The sequence below is a fragment of the Rhinolophus sinicus genome, linkage group LG09 (assembly GCF_036562045.2).
Source record: "Rhinolophus sinicus isolate RSC01 linkage group LG09, ASM3656204v1, whole genome shotgun sequence".
Lineage (NCBI taxonomy): Eukaryota > Metazoa > Chordata > Mammalia > Chiroptera > Rhinolophidae > Rhinolophus > Rhinolophus sinicus.
In genome coordinates this window covers 21,731,160-21,755,910 of record NC_133758.1, presented here as the reverse complement: position 1 = coordinate 21,755,910, position 24,751 = coordinate 21,731,160, and the positions used below count along the sequence as shown (strand labels likewise).

The following is a 24,751-nucleotide window of genomic DNA, read 5'->3' as shown; positions in this document are numbered from 1 at the left end:
CAAGGGTAAGGTGACCAGCCATTCCAGTTTGCCCAGGACTGGGGCACTTTGCCCGGGATGCAGGACTTAACATTTGGTCAAACCGGGAAAGTCTGGGCAAACCAGGATTGGGCACCCTAGTCAAAAGCCCCAAGTTCAATCCTGGGTTTACCCTATCGTGAGTTGAGGGAACTACAGACAAGTTTTTAGAGCTCTCAGCAATTCAGCTTTGTACATTTTATAACATTTGTTACAAATTACAATGCGGTAATTTGTACAATTAGGATGGTAATGTGTTTCATGTGATTCAATGAGCTGATGTAAAGCAGTTTCTCAACTTGGCACTGTGTACAGTTTGGACCAGACCATTCTTTGTTGTGGAGGCTGACCTGTGCTCTGTGGGACGCTTGGCAGCACCCCTCGCCTCTCCCACTACACGCCAGGCGTACCCCCAGTCATGACAACCAAAAATGTCTCCAGACATTGCTAAATGTCCCCAAACGGCCCCCTGGTTGAGAACCATGGATGACAAAGAAAAGACTACCTACAGCAGCGTTCGGCCCAGAGGGGTCTCAGCAAGAAGACCAGGTTGTTATTATGAGGTGGCCCTGAAGGTCCCTTCCATCTGTGACACCAGGAGCCTACTGGGCAGCTCTCCCAGCACACGCTAGCTGGCTGGCCCTGCAGGAGAGCAGCCCCCGTCAGCACCTTGGGCTTCCATTGGGACCGACCGCCAGATGGGCCGTTGGAAAAATCATACTACGACAGGATCATGGGGAATGAAACTGAATCTAAAGGAGATGCTGCATCATCTGTAGGAGATTGTCTTCCTTCATGGCCCATTTTCCCTGAAGTGACAGGCCTGGGGCCAAGATGGGGAAACAAGGGTTTCTCATGACCAGTGGGGGAACCGCACTGACTTTTACTAGAGAAAGGGAAAAAACAAAGTCATCTTTGGAGAGACCATCAAAGGCTTTTTATGTTCTATGTCAGTGTTTCTCAAACTTCTGTAAATCAAAATCGACTGGGGGACTTTCTGAAAATATGAGTTCCTGGGCTCCATCCCAGACCATGGAATCAGAATCTTTAGGGTGGGAGTAGGAGACTGAGAAGCTCTATTTTTTTTTTTTTTTTTTTTTTTTAACAAACTCAACGAAATACTTTTAGGGAAGTTTGGGACTTCTGTGTCACATATTCTATTCAGGGGGTCTCAAATTATGGCCTGTGGGCCACATCTGACCTACCACCTATTTCTGCATAGCTCGAAAGCTAAGAATGATTTTATATTTTTTAATAGTTGGAAAAAAATCAACAGAAGAATATTTTGTGACATGTAAAAATAATATAAAATTCAAATTTCAACATCTAAGAGGAACTCAAGTGTTACTGGAACACAGCCACATTCACTTGTTTACTCATCTCTATGGCTGCTTTGTGCAAGAACAATAAAGGTGAATAGTTGTGACAGAGACCATATGGCCTGCAGAGCCTAAAATATTTACTCTCTGGCCCTTTCCAGAGAACATTTGGCAATCCCTCCTCTAATTCTCTGGGCCTCAGCAGTCCATACCAGTGGCCCTTTGCGGACCCATATGTCAAAACCAAGCTGTGTGTTACCCACTGGGATGACCGGCGTGAGATACAAGTTTACCTGCTGTCAACCTAGTGCTCCAGGCCATGCAAGACCCACGTTGTCAACATGGCTCACACCGCAGCGTCCTCCACCACTGTGATGTGGGAGGGTCCATTTGACACCTCTCCACCTTTAGCTCCTCCCCGGCGCCCCCACAATGCCCAGTCTCACCAGTAGACTCTGGTGCACGTAACAGGATGCAGGGAACCCTGCGACGTGTTTCATTAGCACATCCTCGAGAAGCAGGGCAGCCGAGGCCCTCAGATTTCATGCAGAAAGACCTGAACTTGGCCCCACTCAGCATTTTTACAAACTAGACCCACAAGGTCCTGCCCTGAGCCCGGCACTCTCCAGGAGGTGGCTGTGAACACGTCCCATGGAATCTTCCTCGGCTTCAGAAGGTAACCATCAGAATCTGTCTCCAGGGCCCCTTCTCTGAGAATCTGATGCAGCGAACATGTGCATGTAGCTGAGCTTCCGTGATCTGAGTAGTTTGCTCATGTCGATCACTCACTCTTTCTGTGGTTGCCCCGGGACCAGGGAGCCACTGGTCTGGCCCTGGATGAACAGCCTACCTGCAGATTTCTTACATGTGAAAGGAAAAACATAAATGTCTCTCTTCTTTAAGTCTCTGCTATTTGAGAGTTTCTGTTGTAAGCGCCCAAACCTATTTCTAGTCTAAACCCCAGTGTTACAGGTGGGGAGACTGAAGCCTAGAAAAACAAAATGACAGCTTAAGGTCATCCAAGACAAGACCAAGCTTTCAGTGCTTTGCTTTGCAGTGCTTGGTGATTTCTTGTGTACACGCAACCTTTGCATGGATGTTTTGGCTCTTATGCGGCCCGTGGGTGGGGGACAAATGCTTATCATTGTCCCAGATAGCTTCAGGATGTCCACTACAAACAGCGCAACCACCAAAATTCTATGACCACTTTCTTGTCAAAAGTCATTCGAATAATAGCCATTATTCGAATAATAGCCATTATTCGAATAATTGGCATTCATTCCATATAGAACCCCCAAGGATCCCAGAAGATGTTCTACCGAGCCTAATGGCCAACCAGGGCCAGGACAAGTCGGGGCAGAGGGCAAAGCAGAGTAGTGCCAACCACAGTGACATGGCCACAGAGGGCCAGGCTGGGTCAGTTCCATTGCCCCCCACCCCACCCAGACCACCCTGCTCAAAGCGGCACCTTGGGAAACATGCGGAAAATCTCCTGGTTGATATGGTAGATGCCGCTCGTATCCACCTCGTACTTGAGCTTCGTCCCCAGGGGAGTGTTCTTCTGGGTGGTGAAGAGGAAGGAGGGGGCATTGCAGCACCTGGACAGAGTGGACCTGTGGGGCAGGAGACAGATGGGAGAGACCGGTGACACAGGGCTGAGCAAGGCTCTTGAAACAGAGGGGTCCCTTGGGGAGACAAGGGAGAACCATTTTCTCCCACCTACCCCAACCCTCCCCACACATCTGCTCATACGGTCCCCTCCCCCTTCAGTACTCTTCCCAATGCCAAGGTCTTTCAGGGTCCAGTCACGTTTCTCAATGTGAACTCCCAGCTGCCCCATCCCCAGACCACACTGGCTTCTGCAGGCCTGGAGTACAGACTGGGTCCTACCTGCTTCACCATCGGCCAACTCCCTCCCTGCTTGAATGAAAGCCCCTTGATGGCAGGGACCCCGCCTCTCGGGATCCTGCATAATGTCAGTCACACGAGTGTTCGACTACCTGGTACCTGCCGATTGCGGCTGACTCGTTCATCTGAGCTTTCATCAAGATCTGCTAAGCACCCTACTATTTCCCGGAAACACTATGTAGCCAGCCCTCACGGAAGCCCAGGGACGCAGAGCTCTTCCTTGGGTTCTTGGCCCTCAGACTGGACTCTAGACAAGGCGTTGACCTGGTCTGATAGGGTCAAAAAGCTAAGACACACTTGGTCAACAGAAATGTGCCACTTCAATCATTTAGAAACTGTCTTAGGAACAGGGGAGGGCCAGAAATTTGGGGTGGTGCATTGATAACTGGATGACTTCCTGCAGAAAGCAGAACCTAGCTTCCAAAAGACATTTGCAGGAGTTCATTATTTAATGAAAAAATAATAATAACCCTTTGGTTTTCACTCACAAAAAAACACTCAAACATGAGCTCCAGACGGGATAAAGCTGAGATGATGCAAACAGGCTTAAAACAAACACCCTCCAAGGGAGAATGTGTCTGATGAGGGCAGCGTGGGAGGCAGCCAGGCCAGAGGAGCCTGGCTTTTCTCTCGTCTGCAGCTGCTGTCCCATCGGCAGTGCGTTTTCCCAGGCCTGCTGGCAAGGTTTGGTGATAGGGTCAGATCCTGGGCTCATCTTGCTCCCCCTGCCCTGGGGACCCAAAGCCCTCTGCCCTGGCTGCAGAGGGGCTGGGTTTGACAAAGGGTGCAAATTGCCACCATCTCACATCGGGGATTTCAGGCCCATGAGGACCCACTTTCTCCTAAAACAGCAGCAGTGGGCTGAGTACACCCTGGCCTTCTTCTCCCGACATTGGCTCCCGACAAAGTCACACCCAAGGTCCAGGTGGCCATGGGAGAAATGGAACACCTTCCCCATGGAGCCTGGATGAGGACCACTAGGGGCTTTCTGGAAAGTTCACAACCTAGATCTAGGATGGAAACTTGGCTTGCCACCCTGATGTCAAGAAGCCTGGGTCCAGCTGTGGGGCTTCGGGCAGGACTCTTTCCCTCTCTGACCCTCAGTTTCCTCAACTGTAGAATACAGGGTTGGCTCTTCTGACCCTCTGTAATTCTGTGACTCCAGGTTGCCAAAGCCAAGAAGGTTATACACATACGTTTTTATGACTTTATCCCTTACAGGGACTTCACTGAGGAGCTCGGCTCGCTGCCGGTTACCGAGAACATTCTTTCCTATGGAGGGTTGGGTTTCAGAATGTGACCACGCACGGGGCCACGCCCGGGTCAGTATGACAAACAAGCACCTGGCCTGTTTAGCTTTGCTGGTACAGAAACTCAACCTTGTTAGCCCACTGGAGATCACCCCATTGCAGGACTCAGACTAACCAAGCTCACAAGTGACTGATACATAAACCAGAATGCCAGTGTATCTACTTGGAAGCATTAGGGTGAGAGAGGGCCTCCTTTACAGGATTCCTTTCCTGTAACTGGAATGCTTAGGCCTGTCTTCTGTCACACCCTCCCCACCCTGCCCCACTTCACTGCATTGCGTTCCTGTGAACCTGAGTTGACAATCTCATCATTGTTCAATGAGCTTATAACAAGCACAAAGGTAGGCCACCGACAGACTTGAAGGTATTTCCACGTAGAGCATGGCAAGGCCTGATGTCACTCACCTCCGTTTCTCACACCCAAAGCCACTCTCCCACTGCCCCTGCCAGAGGGTCTCAACTCCCCTGGCGCCTCTCCCCTGGAGAGCGCTGGCTAATCCCTACCAAAGGGTCACTGTTTTTCTCCTGCCACATTATCTTCCTGTCGCTTCATCACTTCCTTAGATACGTATGTGAATCCCACTGGTGAGGCTTCTGTCCAGCTCAGCCTGGACAGCACCCTTGTGCATCTCACTGACCTCGTCCACACTGAGTGTTTAGCAGCCACTCCCTCAGTGTAACTCAGATTCACCCAGCCCCAGGGACATCTGCCTGCCCAGTGCCCACAGTGACAGCTCTTTCTGAGGTGTGGACTTGGGGCAGCACTTACAGCCCAGGCCCTGGATCTTCTCCCTGCTCTTCCAGTACTTGGCTCAAGTTCAGATTCTACTTCTGATACATGGGTCTCTGAAAACTACTGTCGGACCTTAGCTGGGTTGCTGCAGCGTCCCAGAGGACTTTGGTTCCAGGCTGCAGGCACCTGCTCTTCAGGGGTGATCACTTTAAACAGCCACATTAAAAAAATATATATATATATGCCACTTAAAACTACTACCCAGTCTCTAGATGGCCTGTAATTGCAGCAAACTGGAACAAATGACTTATGAAGAAAATACACAATAACACAATACTTAGTGTTATTTGCTTCTCACAGACTCCCATGTAGGGTTCCTTCATGCTGATGGCCCCTCAGTACGTTTAAACTACAAGCTGAACTGCTGAAATCCAGTTTATGCACACATAGCCAGGAGCCTAACAATTCTATTTAATAATACGTTCTACCTGCACGGAAACAAAATCGTGAACTCACAGACTTTTAGAGGTGGAGAGGACCCTACAGTTCGCCATTAATCAAAACGAATGTTTGGACATTGGCAGCCGCTTAGCTCTCAAGGACAGGAGAACTTTAAGATGTAGCTCTTGCCTCTCTGGGAGCTTATAATCTGTCAATTTTGGTTAGAGAACAATTAGAAGATAACCTACAGCAGGGCTCAAATGTCCAGGATAGGCGGTAAGAACCCAAGAGCTCCAAGAAAGAGGGGGCTGCTGAGTTGGAGCAGCTGCCCCAGGCGTGGGGAGGGGAAGAGGGAGGTGCTTAAGGAGACTTAACACACAGGCCAGCTGGAGATCCCCTGCAAACCGCTTCACCGTTATGTCTCAGGTGACCTCAGCTCTACCAGGGATGGCACCACTGAACTTGCAGGGCTGTTGCAAGGACTCAGGGTGAGCCTGTGGAGGACAGCACCCTGCCGGTGCCCACCTCAGCCTGCGTGCTGAGTCAGAGACCCCTGCCCCCACTGCCCCGACTCCAAAGCCCCGTCAGGGCCAGCTCCCGGGAGATGCCCCTGGGGCAGGCCTTGCGGGATGAGGGGCATCTGAAGAGATGGCAGGAGGTAAACCCCCCAGGCAGAGGGCCGGGCGGGACAGACGAGTCATAGGTACTTGAACTGGTTGGCTTCAGAGATGTTCATCGCCCATTTGCACATCTGCAGGCTCCTCCACCTGTCGAACAGCTCCGACTGCTTCACCCTGGGGGAGTGGAGGACGGAAGAGTCCATGAGAGGGCCAGGCTGGACAAAGTGTCGTCATTCCCAACCGCGCTCCCTTCCTGCTCCACGCATGCCAAATCCCGGGCTGGCCCTCTGCATTAACTGCATTTTCTTATTGTCTGTAGTCTTGATGCTTGGGGACCTGGGGCCTTGCTAATTCCTAGAGATGGCAAACAACTCTCCTGCAAGCACACCTTTCATAGGCACACCAACCAATCCAGAGCCCACTCCCTTGCCCACCTCCTTCATCCACTGAGCCACCAGCCCCTGCCTGAATCATCCCAGGGCCAGGCATCAGATCACCAGGGGCAGTCCCTGGGCCACAGAGCCCACCGAAATTATTCAAACTAGCCAACCCGAAACCTGTCTACCCCGCCTTGCCATTCCTTCCTATGAAAACCACACAAACGGCTCTCCCCCAGGTCATCCCCTCACCCCTCTGCCTCCAACCCACCCTGATGTTTCCCCTGTGGCCCTGCACGGCGAACTGTGCCGCCAGTTTCCAGGGATCTGTGTCCTTCATGAGTCACTTCCGATTCTCTGTGTCTTACCACATCTGATTAAAACCAACCCCGGGTACATTTTAAAACATTTTCCCTCCTGTGCCCACTCCCCATGGACCTACCAATTGTCTCAGGAACCCCTGAGGGGATGAGGCCACTTCCCTAAGGGAAGGTCTGTAAATCACCCACACACTGAGCTCAGCACACAGTGGGGCTCATGACAAGGGCACGCCCCCTCTAGCTGCCCTTTCCAAGGGCAGATCACAATTTCCAGATGACAGAAAGGAAGAGATGAGAAACCTGAGATGTGCTCCTTTTGTCTGAACACCCACCTGCAAGGTTTTAGGCCAGTCGGTTTTTACACACCTCTGCTTCTGATACCCTGAAGCACACTCTGGAAGGGGGATGTCTAAATCACGTGGGAGTCTCCCTTTGACTGAAACCAGCAAAAAACATTGATCATGGGACCCTTTTCCCACTGAGCAGGGCATCAGACTGGAGTTCCTCAGAAACACTGGGAAATGCTGGACAGATCGTTAAGTTCCTTAAAGGACAGCTATGAATTCTCTCTCCTTACCACTGCCACAGTCCCCGTGCCAGGGCCAGGCGACCTGCAGCTGTTCAGGGTCACCTGGCTCTGGACTCGTTCAGAAGCTGGCTGGTCTTGGGCGTGGTACAGAGAGGAGCCCTTTCAAGGTCCTTCTGGTTTGATCACGACTGGGGAAGTGAGCAGCTCCCAGGAGCTGGGTGTTATCAAAAAACTACTGTAACTGTAGCTCTTACTCCGAGGTCCACTGAAGGGCTGAAGGGAACTCATGAGCCCTGTGAATCACAGGCAAAATCCCATGTCTATCCACCCATGTGCGTATCTTGGGGACAATCTGAAGCTTCCATCAACTTCCCAAAGGGGTCTGTGGTTCCCCAAAAAAGGCAAATACTCAGTTAACCAGAAGGTACAAAACAGGCTCATTTTACAGAGCCGAGTCCCTCTGTTTAGTTGGAGGGGGAAATCGTTGTTCTCAAACAGGGCAAGCCTCACCTACAGAGGGAGTATGCGACTGGTGGGGGGAGGCGTGATTGCAGGAAAAGTCGTACCGGATAGTGACTAAGCACGTGGATTTGGGAAGCAGACGGGGACTTGAGCCTTAGACCCAGTTCAGATACTCCTTGACTATGGGACTGGCTTAGCAGCTGCAAAGAGCGGGAAGGTGCCCCTCCTCCCATCCTGACCTGTCCTTCTGGCTTTCCCAAACCTCCCACAGCAGCTTTCACATCTCAAGCTCACGTGACACTGGAGGAGAGATGTCATTACACAGAAGTGGCCTGGCTCACCCACTGCTTCCCTCCCCCCCTTCCTGCAACCCACAGGTCCCTAGAACAGCCCCCTGTGCTGCCAATGCCTCAAACGCCTGCCTGCCAGAAACACAGCTATGGTAACACTGCAGGCCGGGGTCCCAAGTTTGACTGTTACTGGTGTCAGGGCCTCACTCTCTGTGCCTCCAATGCCTGTGTCATACACTGGACCAGAGTTGGGGCCTGCACACCTGGCTCCATCCCCGACGTGCAATGTAACCTCGGATAAGTCATTTAATCCCTCTGAGACTCAGCTGCTTTATCTGTGAGACGGATATAATAACCTGTGCCCTGCAGATCTCAAAGGTTGTCAGAAAGAACAAATGAGATAATACGTGCCAAATATTTTATAAATTGCTTTACAAATGCACAGATCATCTCTAAAGGCGAAGGGTTGATCTCAGGCACTTATCTCCTTTCTCCCAAGACACCATTAATATTCCAGAAGAAGAATAAATAAGGTATAAACCTACCAGATGAACAGAATAATGGGAGTGGGTGCGGGTCTCAGGGGAAGAGAGATTTCAACAAGTGTGCGGAAGGAGAAGGGGTGACATAGCAGGGATGGCATAGCCCAGAGATAGAACCAATTTGCATGGAAAATTTTAAAGGGCCGTGGAGGGAAGGGAAGCAACGCGGTGTTAAAAGGAGGATTAGTTGTGAGTCCCTATCCAGAACCATCAAGCCCACCCCACAGCAGCCAAATATTTAATGTCCAATGAGGGGAGAGGGATTGAATCAGACTGTCAGTTCCTGCCTAAAAATAATTTATGATTCGTAGTGAAAAGATCTGGGCATTCTAGCAGCAAAAGGGCCAGCAGCATCTTGAACACCCAAGCACAAGGAAAGCCTGCTCTCAGACTCGAGTTCCTATCAGCTTTGTATTGTTTAATCTTAAATATGAATAGATAACCAAGGATCACCTGGTCACCCTGCAGGAAACAGACCAAGAGAAACCATCAGATAAAATGACCACAGAGAATTTATCCCACAAAATCCAAACCACTAATTCTAAAAGACAGGTGCATGCCTATGTTCACTGCAGCACTATTTACAAGAGCCAAGATGTGGAAGCAACCTAAGCGTCCCTTCATAGACGAATGGATGAAAATGGGTATGTACTCATATATACAATGGACTATTACTCGGCCATAAAGAGAATGAAATCTTACCATTTGTGACAATGTAGATGGACTTAGAGGGTGTTATGCTAAGTGAAATAAGGCAGACAGAATAAGATAAAGACCATATGGTCTCACTTATGTGGAATCTAAAAACCAAAATAAATGAACGAACAAAATAGAAACAAACTCATAGATACAGAAAACAAATCAGTGGTTGCCAGATTGGGGCGGGGGGGGGGGGGATGAGTGAAAAGGCGAAAGGGATTAAGAATCACAAATTGCCAGTTATTAAAATAGCCACGGGCATGTAAAGTACAGCATAGGTAATATAATCAGTAAAATTATAATAACTATGTAAGGTGTCAGATGGGCACTAGCCTTATCAGGATGATCACTTCATAAGGTATAAAATGTCAAATCACTATATTGTACACCTGAAACTAATATTTTATGTCAACTATAATAGAAAATAAATTTTAGAAAAAAGAACATTTGGGACTTTTTTGGTACGTTATGATTATGGGTATTATTTCTTCTATTTCTTGCTTTCATTATTTTTCTTATACTGTTTTTTGTCATAAACGTATTCAAAATATAAGCCTGTACAGCTAATTAAACTATTTCATATTAATGACCATTTGTATCTACAAACTAAATACACAAATAAGTAAATACTGGTTAAAGAAATGACCACAGAGAGAACTATTGGAGGAACAAACTATAACTTAAAAATATTCTACTGAGTGTCCTCAGAGATGTTCAAGAACTGATGATGTCCTTAAAACAATAACCGACTGCGCTGAGAACAAAGAAGGAGCTCTTGAGAAACAGTTCATTAGAGGAGCTGGAAGATAATAAAGCCAAGGAATTTTCTCAAAGGAAAAAGAGACAGCAAAAGACGACATTAAAATATATCAGTCTTAGAGGAGCTACGAAGAAAATCCAGTATACAACCCAGAGGAACTAGAAAGAGGCAGCAGAGGAGGAAATGTAAAGAGATTTAAGTGAAAGTTCAAGACTTTGGACATGAGCCCCAGGCGAAGAGGTCCCCAGGGGTGTGAAGCCTGAGGCACACAATCGGGACATTTCAGAACAGTCATGATCTGAAAAGACTCAAGAGAGAAGACAGGTCACCGCCAAAGGAACAATTAGTGTCCTGCTCATAGCGTCCTCGATTCCAGAAGGTCGTCAGTATTCTGGGGGAAAATGACTTTCACCTAAAATACCGACCCCACCAAACCAACAATCGAGTGTAAAGGAAGAATGAAATCATTTAGACATAGAAGGACCCCAAACTTTACCTCCCACCCACCATTTTGGGGGAGTTGACTTGAAGACGGATGGAAGCAAACTGTAGGAGGAAACCAAGAAGCAAGCAGCGATGGGTTCTAGGCCAAGGTGAGTCTGACCTAAAGGCAGAGAAGGAAGTCCCCGGACAATGACATGTGACCCATCAGGAAGGCAGCCTAGCCAGTTTGGAGCGAGAGGATGAAGGGAAACCCTGGGGGAATGCCTGATTGATGCAGAGTTGGGAAAAAAATAAATAGGGCATAACAGAGTTAAAGAGTTGAAGGGAGAGAAGATGACTACGATCTCCAGGAAAAAAGGGGGGTGGGGAACGTACAAGAAAGGAGATGGAATCACTGTTGTCTGATCTTCAAACATCAGAGTTAACCGAGAGAGAAAACCCAAAAAGGACTTGCTATGGTTACAAATAGAATGTATGTTATCAGCCTTGACATTTTAAAAGTAAACTCATGGATGACTAAAGCCAGAGGTTGCAACTAAAAAGTAGGGGTCATTTTAACAACCTCATCTTACAAAGTACAGGATCAAGAGGTACTGTCAATATTTGGTAGAACAAGAAATAGGTTACTTGGGCAATCTATAGATAGGAGAGCTAAAAATAGCAATACCCTTCAACAGGGAAAAGTGGGGAGGGGGTTGGGGGAGGGGTAAGGGAGCTGAGTGCTCCCCCACGAAGCAGGACATCAGTGAGCACAGCGCAAACGTCTTCAGTCAGGAAACAGCAGCAGGCATGTAGTACTTAGAGGTATGGAGGTAATTACCAGGACAAACAGCAAGAGGTGGAAGGAATGGTGCTGTAGGAGAAGGTGTGGGACAGGAGACTGTCGCTTTTCATTATTACAAGCTTTTACATTCTACTTGATTTGTTTCCCCTTTCCTTCCATGGCCTCCCCTCTTTCCACCCAGGTCTCGTCCACTCCTCCATCCACTCATCTACTTAATAAATGCGTCTTGAGCCCATGCAGGGTAAGACTCCATGACTCAGAGGTACCTGGGAACAAAGCAGCCGCCCACCCTGGAGAGCCCTGCCCGGCCCTGGCCCCCAGCCTCTCTCCTGTCTCAGTACAGGGCTCAGCCAGGGTTCCCCACCCCAGAAACATGGGGAAGGGGCAGCAGGAGAGGCCAGTGGGGTGAGGTGAGACCACCTGGGTGCGAGCACAGGCAGCAGCTGGTTTAAAAATAAAGAGGCTCTAGAATGACTAAGTTCAAACATAATTTTTGTAAGTATTAGCGATAATGTGTTTTCATAACAAATCAGCATAGAGCAATTCTTCATGCATCTGACACTGTCAGGGAAGGAGGCCTTGTCCATGTGGGAATTTTCCAGCTGACTGACTTTACCATTGATTGGAGCAATGCTGGATCACAGACAGTCGTTCCCAGATGAATCACACACGTCCCTGTCTCCTCAGACAGAACGCCAGCTGACATTCATGTGCCTGAAGGGCCGTGCAGTGCATCCGTCCTGCCCCCTCTGTTCATAGATGGGGATTTAACCTTTTCCCGATGACTCAGGGCCTCCACCAGGAGCGCCGCTCACCGCTCTAGGCCGGAGCACAGCAAAACCGGCAGATAGCCAGGTGGTGTCAGAACTACTCGGATCAGAGGCTGGCTCTCTGATTTCAGCCCTGGAGGGCCCACTGACTCCAAAAAGGGGGCACTGGCCTTTCTGCCCCCCCCACCCCGCATGCCACCAGGCTCACACGCAGATGCCCCATGACCAGCCCTGGCCTCTCCTCTCCTCTTAGACCCCAAGACTCCCCGGGTGTGGGGACCAAAGAGAGGGCAACTGCCATGGAAGAGACAGGGGCGTGCAAGGCCCAGAGGGCACCAGCTGGGATGGCGGCTCAGTTCAGGAGACCAGAGTGGGTGTCCCAAAGGCAGAGATGAGAATTAGAGCCAAACATGCAGAGGACCAAATGCCACCAACATGAGTCCACGACAAGGCACAAAGGGCAGGCACAGATCACAGGGAAATATGAGGTTCCCTATCACACCCCATGTTTGTGATGTAGGCTTGAAACAAAGGGCCCAGGTCATGTCCAATTTGGTCCCTAAATGGAAGGTGTGATAGGCACTGTTAGTAGGAGCTGAATTGTGTCTCCCTCAAAATTTGTATGTTGAAGCCCTAACCGCCAATATCTTAACATATAACGACATTTGGAGATAAGGTCTTTTAAAAGGCAGTTAAGTTAAAATAACATTACTAGGGTGGGCCCTAATCCACTGTGACTGATGTCCTTATAAGAGGAGATTAGGACACAGGTACACAGAGGGAAGACCCTGTGAGGACACAGATGGAAGGCGGCCATCAAAATGGCAAAGAGAGAGGCCTCAGAAGAAACCGTCTCTGTCAACACCTTGACCTCAGACATCTAGCCTCTGGAATGCTGAGAAAATAAAGTTCGGTTGTTTAAGCCACCCAGTCTGTGGTACTTTGTTATAGGAACCCTAGCAAACCAACACAGGGACCCATACTAAAATATAGACAACATATGGGTAGAGAGGTGGGAAGTGACATAGAAGGAGGCTCAATTTATGGGGTCTCTCAGATCTTCCTGTGCAGACCTTGAAGTAATCGTGAAGAAACTGTCTGCATTTTATAATTAAAAATGTAATTATTTACCCTTTGAAAACTCTAAGGTGAGCTCTCTGTGAGAGTGCTCTGGCTTTCCACAGTATAATGTTTCAGGGCCTGAGATCTTCGAATTCTGAGAAAAGATAAAGGTTCTCTTCTTATGAGCTTATGGATTTGGCTCCTGACTGAGGTCCGGGCAGCTATCTTGGTCACTAAATCCCAGCTCCTCGGTGGCGTGCATTCAGCACCAATTACATCATAGCCCCACCACCTCCTGCGTAAAACACTTTCCATGGGTTCCCAGTGCCCTCAGATAAAGATAAAATCTAAATCAGGCTCTGCCCTACAAGGTTCCTCTAGTGACACAGCTTCCATTTCCCCTCTCATGCTGCCATTCAAGCTGCCCTGACCCTTCCGGGCCTGGGACACAGTGGGATCCTTTCTGGCACAGGGTCCTTCTGTCCTCCTTAACTCCTATTACCCTTCAGAGCAGAGAGCCAATGTCGCTTCCTCAGAGCAGCCTTGCCTGACAACCCCTCCCTGCCCCAGCCCAGAGTAAGTTCCCTGTATCCCCTTGTCTCCCAGGGTAATCGGTTCCCCCCGCCCCCTCCCCACCCTGGGCTGTGAGCTCCATGAGGGCAGGTACCACTGTGTGTCCTCAGCCCAGGGCTGGATAGGATTGACAGGAGGGCGAGCTGCCTCAAGTGTTTATCTCCAGAGCGGGAACACAGCCCCTCGGTTGGTACAGGGGCCATAAACAATGCAGCTAATCCCAGCTGCACGTTTGGTCTTATCTTGGAACTTTCCTGCAGCTACTAAGCTTATGAAGCCTGAATGACAGCCAGAAAAGCTGTTGCTGTTGCTGGTGGTGGTTCTAGAGGGAGAGAAAGGGGAAGGAGGAGGCACATGAACATTTATTGAGCACCTATTATGTGTGTTACTATGTATGTGGACTGCTATGTATGTGGACATGTTATTTCAGCTCGTCTTTATGGCAACCCCTAAAAGCTAGGTACAAGGTCCCCATTTGTGTAGGTAAGGAAAGGCTCGGAGAGATTAATTCATTTGTATGAAGATGCAAAGCTGGTAAGGTGCAGCATTGGCTTTGGATCCCAGCTCTGCCTGACCTCAAGGCCCAGGCTCTTTCTATGACCCACACGGCCTGGAAATCATGGCAGATGGCTCAAGGAGCAATGGCTCCTGCCCGTGGGGCATGGACAGCGTCCTGGTGGTCATGTCAGGGGCCCATGAGTCCTCACAAATGCCCAATACTGCCTGACTGTGAATGAACTGTATTTCTTCCACATCTAGATATAACTATTTTCAAATAAATATACATCCTGTCATGAGTAACACAACCCAAATTCCTCTAAATGGGTTTACTGAATTCATGGCAGTCCTAGGAGGGAGGGAAAATTGTGGTACACACACACACACACACACACACACACACACACACGTTCAGCATGGAATGTGCTTTTCCTCCCACAGGATCTAAAAGAGCCGTAGGTGACATACTGTTCATTGGGAAGAGGAGAGCACAGTTCTTTTGCCATATACGTAGAAGAAGAGAAAAAGTAAAGACTATCCACACGTAGGTGCCGTGTTTTGCACAGACTTTCTGGAAGGAGGGACGAGGATACATGGGTTGTCTCTGAGGAGAACTGGGGGGCTGTGTGTGGGGACTTCTCACTGCATACCTTTTGTACCTGTTGAATGTTGTGTCATTTAAATACCCAAAACAATACAAAACGTCAATGAATATATAGTTTTTTAAAGGTGGTAGCAAGAAGGCAACGTGCACCCCTCGGCACAAAGGACTGAATTTCAGGTCAGACGCGCCCGTGCCCTCTTCAATTTCTACACACAAGGAGCACGGTGATGATAATCGCAGAGACTGGTAATTGAGCCGGGGACTCAAAGGCCCGAGTCACCACAGGTGACCTTGCACACTTTGGGTTTTTTTCATAAAACACACACCATCATCCCTGCGTGCCGCTGGCCAGGGCTTTCCCACTGCCAGGGTCCTGGGAAGCAGACTTAGTTCTTGCTCTGTCGGGCCCCACCACGGTTCCTGCTTCCTTCTGCCCCGTCCCCACCCCGCCCTCCACCTTGCCCCTCCCCCACACGCAGCGTGCCCCCACCACCCACCCCGGTCACACTCACATGGACAGCACCTTCACTTCCAAGATTTCGTGCCTCAGCTCCAGGCATCTTGTGGAGTTGTATTCCAAAGGGCCCTCGTAAAATTCAAAGTACCTGGAAACCAACAGGGACAGAGGTTACCATGCAGAGAAGCAGGCCTGACTGTTGGGGGCCTCTCTGGGCTCTTATTGGGGAGGGTGGGGGGCTATCCTGGTCAAACAAATAGAGCAAACCAGCCCCACCCAGCAGATGACCTGGGGGGCGGCTCCAGGACCACTGAGGCCTCCAGCTCGATCACTGGGTGGGTGATTACACACAGCAACCCCAACACCCCGGGAGCGTCGGCATTTCCGGGAGTGTGACCCCATTTCAGCACATCATGGCATTCAGAAGCAGCTCCGGTTCTACGTTGGTGCGAAGGAGAGGAAAAGGAGGTGGGTGCTCTGTGCACTCTCTCACTCTGGCTCTTCCTGGGATCAGTTATTGCAGGAGGCAGCTCTGGGAGTCGGCAGTGAGGCTGCTGCCTTCGGCTGGTCCTGCCCTTTTCCTGCCCCTTTTATCTCCTCTTGGGAAAGTTACACAACGACAGCCACACGCATAGCTGAGATCTACTGCTTTTCCCACTGTACTAGCATTTCCATTTCTATCAGCTCACTTGATCCTTAGGCCCACGCTGTGACTAGGTGAGACTGACATTTCTTTCTCCCCATTTGGCAGCTGGGAAAACTGAGGTAAACAGGTGGAACTCTGGGTCCCACTGCAGAGGGGGCCCAAACATCAGCTGGCTCCAGGCATGTCAGAGCCACCTCAGTGTCCCTTCTGCAGCTTCATACAGAATGACAATACGAATTTCAGCCAGTGCTTGCCGAGCTCTTACCACGGGCCAAGTGTGGGGCCCAGCACTTGACATGGAGGAATTCATGTTTCATCTTTGTAACTAGTCTATGAGGAAAGTGGTCATCATAAGCATCAGAACGGGCTCCGGGAGTTAACTCACTTGCCCAGAATCATGTCATTAGAAGGTGGCAGAGCTGGAACATGACCTTGCACGCTGAGTCAAGGCTGCTCTTGTCCATTCACCTACAAGGACAGCTGGTGTCCCCTGGAAAGGGCCCTCTGGTCTCCCAGACAAGGAGACGTTTAAGGCCTCCCTTTTTCGTACCTGACAGTTCGTACTACCCCAGGGAAGGAAGAGCATCTGCTAGACGGGGGGGGGGGGGTGAATGCGGTAGTTCACTGCTGGGCGCTGCCACAGAGGCAGTGTGGGGCCTCCAAGGGCAGAAGCCAGTACACCCTCTCCCCATGTCCTGTCTTTCTGGAGGTTGTTCAGAAGAGGCTGGGGCATATTCAGCTGGGAGAGTTGAACCCCTTGACAGTCTCAACACCACGGAATCAAGACGCCTACAGGGTCAAGCCACATGAAACGTGGGGTCAGTGGTCACACAATAGGTGGCCTTGGAGAATCAGAAGTGGAAGTGGCGCCTCAGGGCTCCTCCTGGGCCCTGCAAGGCATGAGCAAGGATTTAAAGTAAAGTCGTCCCTCGAACATTTCCCAGACACCCTCCCAACATGCGGCAGTAGTTATTTCACATGTATTCTCACATGTCTAACTTACAAACTAAGGTATGTGCTGCTTTAGAAATGCTAAGTCAGTTTATCCCGTGTTTTATTACTTCTTTTAAAAATATTTGTATTTTAAATAACTTTAAAAATATTTGTTTTTTAAATAACTTTCCAAATAATTTCATATTTAATACTCTAAAAAATATTATATTTATAAATCTCTGTTCTTCATAATTGTAATAATAAAATTTATAGTTAATTTTTTAAGTATTACAATTATATATTTAAGTAATTTAAAATAATATTTTAAAAGATGGAAACATTTTATACAACAAATTGGTTCGTATTTACAAAATAAGTTGGTTCCTTGTCCTACTGTCATAAAAGAATTGAAGCAAAGTTAATAAAAATGAGGCACTGGAGATCCCCAAAATATCATACTTTTTTTCTCTGCTTCTCTTGTGTTTTGAAACTCTTTTCTCTGTCATTTTCAACTGGCAAACTCATATTGACCTTTCAGTACTCAGCTCGAATGCCCCTTCTTCTGGGAAGCTTTCTTTGACCCCCACCTCCAAGGTCCCTCTGTACACTGTTTCTTAAATTAAAGCAAATTATCATATTAAAATAGTCTATTTATGGGGCGGCTGGATGGCTCAGTTGGTTAGAGCATGAGCTCTCAACAACAAGGTTGCCAGTTCGAGTCCCACATGGGCCAGTGAACTCCCCACAACTGAATTGAAAACAATGGCTTGAGCTTGGAGCTGAGCCACCTGTGGGCAGCCGGTTGGCTTGTGGTTAGTGTGCGGTGCTCATAACACCAAGGTCGCCAGCTCAATTCCCACATGGACCAGTGAGCTGTGCCCTCCACAACTAGATTGAAAATGACTTGACTTGGAGCTGAACTGCGCCCTCCACCAGATTGAAAAACAACAACTTGACATGGAGTTGATGGGTCCTGGAAAAACACATCGTTCAACAATTAAAAAAAAAGTCTGTTTATATATCCATTTCCCCTTCCAAACTAAGAGAATCTCAAACATAGGGACTCTGTTTTTGTTATCTCTGTACCTTCTGTACTACAGAGGCAGGAAAGCTACAAAATGACATTTTCCAGACTCCCTTGCAGCTAGGGTTTTGGATGCAGTTTAGGTTCAACCAATCAGAAGACTGATTCAGAGCGGTGTTCCAGGAGAATGATAAGGCTCCAAGCATTGTTTTCGGGGTGCTGAATGTGGCAGAGGTGGCAGGGCTCTTGGAAACTGCAGTGGTGGCAACACCTTCCTGATTATATCAGAGGCAGCAGCTTTCATGGTGGCCCCATTTCACGATGCAGTTAGGGAGGCCTTTTTGGAAGCTCAGCCTGGTGTCTTTCTTCAGCCTTTCTAATGATTCTGAGCTAGCCGTACCCTTAATAAATCCCTTTCTGTTTGAACTAGTTAAAATAGATTCTGTTATCTGCAACTCCAGGGGTCAGCCTGGGGCCACAAATAAAGTCCATGACCTTGGCTCTAACTCATGTCCTTTTCCAGTCACACCACAGTAAGTGAGGTCTGGCATCTTATCACAAAGATCATCATTTGCAATGAAAGCCAGTGGCACTAAGCCTTTTGGAATCCACTAAGTCATCTGAAGCCATGGTCTCAGGCTGCTACCAGCAAAGCTCCAGATTCAAATGATGCAGGAGATAATTATAAGGAGACTTTCCCTAGAGTGCTCAGTGAGTTGGGAGACTTGTGGACACATCTTGGCTCTGCCTCTAAACCAGCTGTGTAACTTTAGGTAAATCCCTTCCTGTCTCTGGGCCTCTGCTTTCTCCTCCTTAAAATAATCTGTTTGAACTCGGTGATATTTAAAGCACTACCCAGCACTAAAATTCAGGACCAAGGTTCCCTCAGTTTCCCACTCACTAACCAAGCCAGAACAATACTATGAATTAATGATATACAAACAGGAGGAAGTTGAAACTGAGCAGCCCCTTCCTTCAATCAGCCAGCCCCTCCATTGCCTTCACAAGGCCCTCCCTGCCTTACCTCCACCAGCCTCCACCCCATTTCCCTTTCTCCTGAATCCCCAACATCACTCATATACAGAACTAGGCAGTACAATGATCCCAAATGGTCTTGTGCCATGTGTTTCATGGCTGTCGGGGGAGAGGCTTTAGAAACAGGGTTCACATCCCTTCTCTGCTTCTCACTGGCCACCCAAGGCCCATCACTTTTCTGAACCTTAGTTTCCTCATTTTAAAATCAACATAAAAAAATGCAGCATATGTGTAACAGAGCTAAGATAAGATGTTGATGAGAATTTCAGGAAAAGCACTAGCACAGTGCCTGGCACACAGGAAACACCCAAGAAATATTAATTCCCTTTCTGGCCCTTTTTCCTGCCATTAAAAGGCAAGAGCAGATGGAGGACACCCCGGGAGTCAGAGACTTGCTTACGGGCCCTCAGCTGGTTGATGGCAGGGCTGAGTCAGGTGTGAATAACTCAGGAAGTTTCTCCACAGGCTGGATCTTCCGTGTGCTGTCATTAGTAAACCTCTCCCCCACCTCTGCTTGGATAAAGCCCACGCTGAGTTCTCAGTGGACGTGGGGATGTCCTCGATCACCCATGTCTGCTGCAGACTCCATGGATTAACTATGCTTTTCTGACCTTTGACATCTGGGGCCTTGCTGACCCTGAAGAGACGGCCCCTCCCAGGGCTAGCCTAGAGATTCCTAGAGTAAGGGACACCTCACTCACTGGCCTGCGAGCACAGCTTTCCACGCAAACTAATACAGAGCTCATACCTCACCCCCACCAACTCCTCTCACACTCAAAGCTGCTGTCCCAGGTGCCCTGAAAACACTCCAGGTGGTACCTAAGTCAGTCATCAAAACTGTTCCATGCCTGGTTCTAAAACCTCAGTTTACCCATCTGGAAAATGAAGCTAATAGCCCTTGCTTCCTTCTCCATCCTACCTGGGCTTTACTTTTGGGGGACTATACTGCTCCATCACGGTCTCTAAAGATGACTGATTTGAGGAAATAAAATGGCGAGAAGCACTGCCACACTGGGTCACCCTCGATTCTGCTTCTGACAGGATGCCCAAGGACTGCATTCTGGAGGAAGCCATGGAAATCCCTGTTTGGTCTGGATATATGAGTAGACCATTCGGCAGACATCAAACATGATGCTTACATTTCTGTGTGTGTGTAATAACATAGGAAGAGGCTCACATGATAATATCGAGTGGAAAATGCAAGTTACAAAACTATGATCTCCGAAAAGAATTACCTATACATATGTGAATGCACAGGAAAAGAAAAGGTCTATAACAAAATATTAATAATGGGTTTCTCCAGGGATTGGGATTATGAGTGATTTTTGAAATACTTTTCTGTATTTTTACAAACTTTCTGTAATGGGGTTATGACTCTTTCATTATTGTAAATCACTAATAAAGACCCTTTATTTTAAATCCTAGATCTCCCTTGAAATTGCTCCAGCGTCCCCTTAACCTACTAGAAGGCAGAGAGAAGCAGTTTCTCCAACCTTCTTAACTCCATTAGCCTCTCAAGGTGAGTTAGTTACTGTCTCTTCTTTCAATTCTGGAAAGACGATCTCTATCCAGCTCAAAGGGGAGGGGACTCTGGCATCACATTCGGGCATCTCACTGGTATAAATAGTCCCAGCCAGTTAGATAGGAGCCCAGCTCATCTCAGATGTCACTTGGCTTCCGGCCGCCAAGTCCTATGCTGGTGCCAGCAACATCCGTCCTGCCCCCTGTGCTGTGCCCCCAGAAACTGTGGTGGGCAGCGCTGGGCAGTCCTGACGGCCTGATCAGAATGTGATGGCCTCCACTGAGGAGACAAATGCAGATGGCAAAGAACAAAGGTAATCCCGGTGGTCCTGAACACTGGTTCCCTGCCCCCCACCCAGACTTGGGCTCCAGCTTTACAGGCTGAAGAGGCCTCATTTTAGCAGACCCAGGGGCCAGTGGACAGAGTCTGGCTTTGTCATTCTTGCCGGCCGTTGCCCACAAGCCCGCCCCACAGAGGGCTCCCCTGATCAGAAGCCTGATCACCCCTCCAGAGCTTCTTTAGAACCATGGAGTCTTCCTTGGGGGCCCCAGTAACTACTGGCTGGTACGGGATGAGGCCCATGCATTCAACCTTCTATGTATCACTCTCTTCCTCCCCAGACACGGATGTTGTTCAAGAGAACAGGAGCCCAGGGCGGTTGCTGTATTGTTCATGCCTGTAAGCCCTCCACCAGCCCCAGCTCAGAAATCTAACCCCCTGGGCTCCTATCAAGTCTGGTACAGTCTCAGAGAACCAAAGAGTAGTTCATTTATTCCACATTGGGCAGGAAACCAGTGTAGGTATGGCACCTCCGAGCAAATTAGGGAAAAGCACCTCTGTCTGCAGATGAACAAAGCCATATGCCAGGCACATGGCTTGTCAAGTGAGAGTGAGCTGGATTGCAGCCCCACTTGTCCCCTTGGCTGGGTATTTTTGTGCAGTGCCCAACCCGTACAACTGTATGTGGCAGCCTGATACTGGACTCTTTGACTTTCTCTCATTTAATCCTCCCAACAACCTGATAAGACAGGCATTATTTTCACATTTTGTATTCAAGCCTCAGACTGTAAGAGGTAAAGTAACTTGCCCACTGTCATTCAGCTAGTAAACGGTGACGCTACAAAGGGAACCTCAGGCTTCCAAGAGCCCAGAACCCACGTTCTGCCTCTGACAAGCCACGGTCAGGTCACTGGGGTTTTCTCAGTGAGCAGCCCCCTTCCGCTCCCAAGGCCCACAGCCCTCAGTGAGCTCAGTGCTATTTCTAGAGCCAGAACAGCTGCTGAGTGGAGACAGCACGCTACGCGCCGGAGCAAACACACAGAAATCAGAGTCTGAAAATTGCAGCCTGACAACTCACAGGACTGGAGTGTCTGTCTTCCCAAATAGGTAGAGAGAGATAAGCAGGGCTTGGCTGTTAACCACAGGTTGCAGCTGCCAGGAGGAGACATGCCTGGACCACGGCCCTTTCTGGGCCAGGGTTTCCTCATCTGTCCACCGGAATCCCCTGAGCTCGTTTAAGATACCAGAACTAAAAGTTAAACAGCCTGAGGTCCTAAGTGCCACCTGTGATAGTCTTATGATTAATCTGCTCCTGGTGTGGACCTCACCGTGTGTTGTTCTGGCATGGGGAGGGGGTGGTTGGGGTCAAGGGCAAAGCCTGATACCAATATTCCTCCTTCCCCCAACCAGCAGTTGGGCAGGGGGCCAGACCACATGTCTAGCCCATTCCCTGGAAGAACACAGATATGGCAACCTTGTTTTCTGGGCCAGACCAGGGAGCCCTGAAAAGCTCCTCTTGTAAGATCCAGCTCACCAGCCGGGAGCCCCCACGTGCCTAAACTCGCTCTGATCAGCCTTCCACACACATATTGTCCCGCTGCTCCTGGGGGCCTTCACCCCCGTCCCTCCAGGTGCCCACACTAAGAGCTGTGACCTAGTGGCCTCCTCCTCGTTCATCTCCCTCCCAGTCTTGTCACCTTGACTTCCTTAGCAGGTCTCCTCCCCATCCAGTGCGAGGGACCTGAAAGGGTTTTCTTTCTCACCTGAATTAGTCTCTCTGTCTGGAATACTCTTCCTCGCAGTGTCTTCCCAGTTCCTACAGCCCAGCACTCAGCTGCCTTTGGCAGCCTTCCCTGCCCTCCCTCGTGGCCATTGATGAACGGGATGAGAGCTGTGCGTGGCTGGCTACATGGGATGGCAAATTGGGCAGCCTTGGGTGCCTTACCTTCCGAGTACTGCGCACTGATTATCAGGGGGATGCCTGGTTCTCCCGGACCAACCCGCCCCCTTTTTCTTTCCAGTCTCCATTTCTTTCCATCACATTCCTTTCAGTGGCTTCCTGCCTTTGTTAAGCGACGGGTATAATATTCTTGAAGATGGTCTAAGAGGCAGATTATCAGTACTGCGCACTGATTATCAGGGGGATGCCTGGTTCTCCCGGACCAACCCGCCCCCTTTTTCTTTCCAGTCTCCATTTCTTTCCATCACATTCCTTTCAGTGGCTTCCTGCCTTTGTTAAGCGACGGGTATAATATTCTTGAAGATGGTCTAAGAGGCAGATGAAGATGAAGATGGAGAGGAGGGAGGATGCATGATGGCCGGAAGGGAGTCACAGGCAGTTTGGGGAGCTGACATGGGGTGAGGAAGGGGTGAGGCCCAGACAGGCACCCGGGATCATCTGACCTGGAAAGGCAGCCCCGAGAGGGAGCGTCTCCTGCCCCTGTGAGTCAGGGGCAAAGCTGGGGCCAGGCTCTACCTGGGAGGTCCCCTCAGGGGACCCCCCCACCCCCACCCCAAGTGAATGAGCAAGTGGAGTTTTACAGATGAAGAAAGTGAGGCACAGAATGGTTCACGTAAATGGTTATTTGCCCAAGAGATTCCATTCTGACTCAACTAACGGCCACAAAGCTTAGGGGGCCAAGGGAGCTCATGGAATGACACCACCTGAGGAAGTCAAGGCACCCAGAGCCCCGCCTCCAGAGACAGCCTCCTCTGTCTGTCAACCCAGAGAGGCCCAGTCAGGCGTGTGGGGGGACAGGGGGAAGCTGTGTCATCTGTGTTTTATTTTTCCAGTACCCAGCCCTGAACACTGCCAAACCTGATCCTTCCAGTTCTTCCCAGCTGGATGGAGCCCAAGAGCTCGGTCCCTTTATTTACACATTTATTTTTGTCCTTTTCCATAGAAGTGAAAATTGACCAGAAAGCCTTACGCTAAGCCAGCCTACACCCACAATGTGCAGACCCACTGCTGCCAGGCCCCCAACAGTTGTCAGCACCCCTGGAAGACAACCATGGAAAATTCTTTCCATGGGGGTAACCTTGCCACCAAGGGCTCCTTTGTGAAATGCAGAAAGGCCAGGAGCAGGTGGAAGGAAGCATTTGTCAGGGATGACCGTCAGGCAAGCACTAAGCACAGAGACTGGGGCATGAGGGTGACACACAGAAGGTACAAAGTGGGAAAGAGATAGGAGACAAGCACTAACGACAACAGTCATTATAGGGAGGGAATATGCACAGTTACCTACGTAAATCAACCTGGCCATTTTATTACGGTCTGACCGCCAGGAGGTGAGGGTAGGACGAGGTGCTTTGAGAGGACTTGGGAAGAAATGCCGAGGAGGCCAGCCCGACCCTGCTGACCTGTCCGCAGCCCATCAGTGCTGGGACCCCAGAGTCACCCTGGATGGTAGATGTCTCACCTCCACCACCACCCCCACCTGGAGGTGGTGACTCAGTTTCATCATCTATAAATGGGTGCAATGACGGTAGCCAGCCCAAAGGATGGAGGGTGTGGATTAAATGCAGTAAGACGCCTGGCACACAAACAGCCTCCAATAGCACTTTGCCACAGGCGTTGCCTGTCGAGTCCAAGCCACGTCTCGCCCCTCCGTGGAATCACTTCTCACTTCTACACTGAGCTCTCTGAGCATTCGCCATCTGGACCACACAATTTATTACCAAATGATACATTGTCTTGAAACAATTAGGGAACAATTCAATACAACATAATAAAGCACTGAATTAAATTCCATCAAGTTCCTTCCAGCTCTGAAATGACAATTCCAAACCCCA

The 24,751-nt window shown here is 49.3% G+C and overlaps 1 protein-coding gene across 2 annotated transcripts in view; it reads right to left on the bottom strand.

Annotated features, from left to right (window-relative positions):
- ST8SIA5 (ST8 alpha-N-acetyl-neuraminide alpha-2,8-sialyltransferase 5) overlaps window positions 1-24,751 on the bottom strand; it is a 48,960-nt gene that overhangs the window by 9,971 nt on the left and 14,238 nt on the right. For both annotated transcript variants that reach the window (XM_019739696.2, XM_019739697.2), the window contains 3 exons: window positions 15,576-15,668; window positions 6,437-6,523; window positions 2,806-2,950 (listed from right to left, as the gene is read on the bottom strand). In XM_019739696.2, the coding sequence (XP_019595255.1) occupies window positions 2,806-2,950; window positions 6,437-6,523; window positions 15,576-15,668 (325 nt within the window). The remainder of the gene's footprint in view (window positions 1-2,805; window positions 2,951-6,436; window positions 6,524-15,575; window positions 15,669-24,751) is intronic.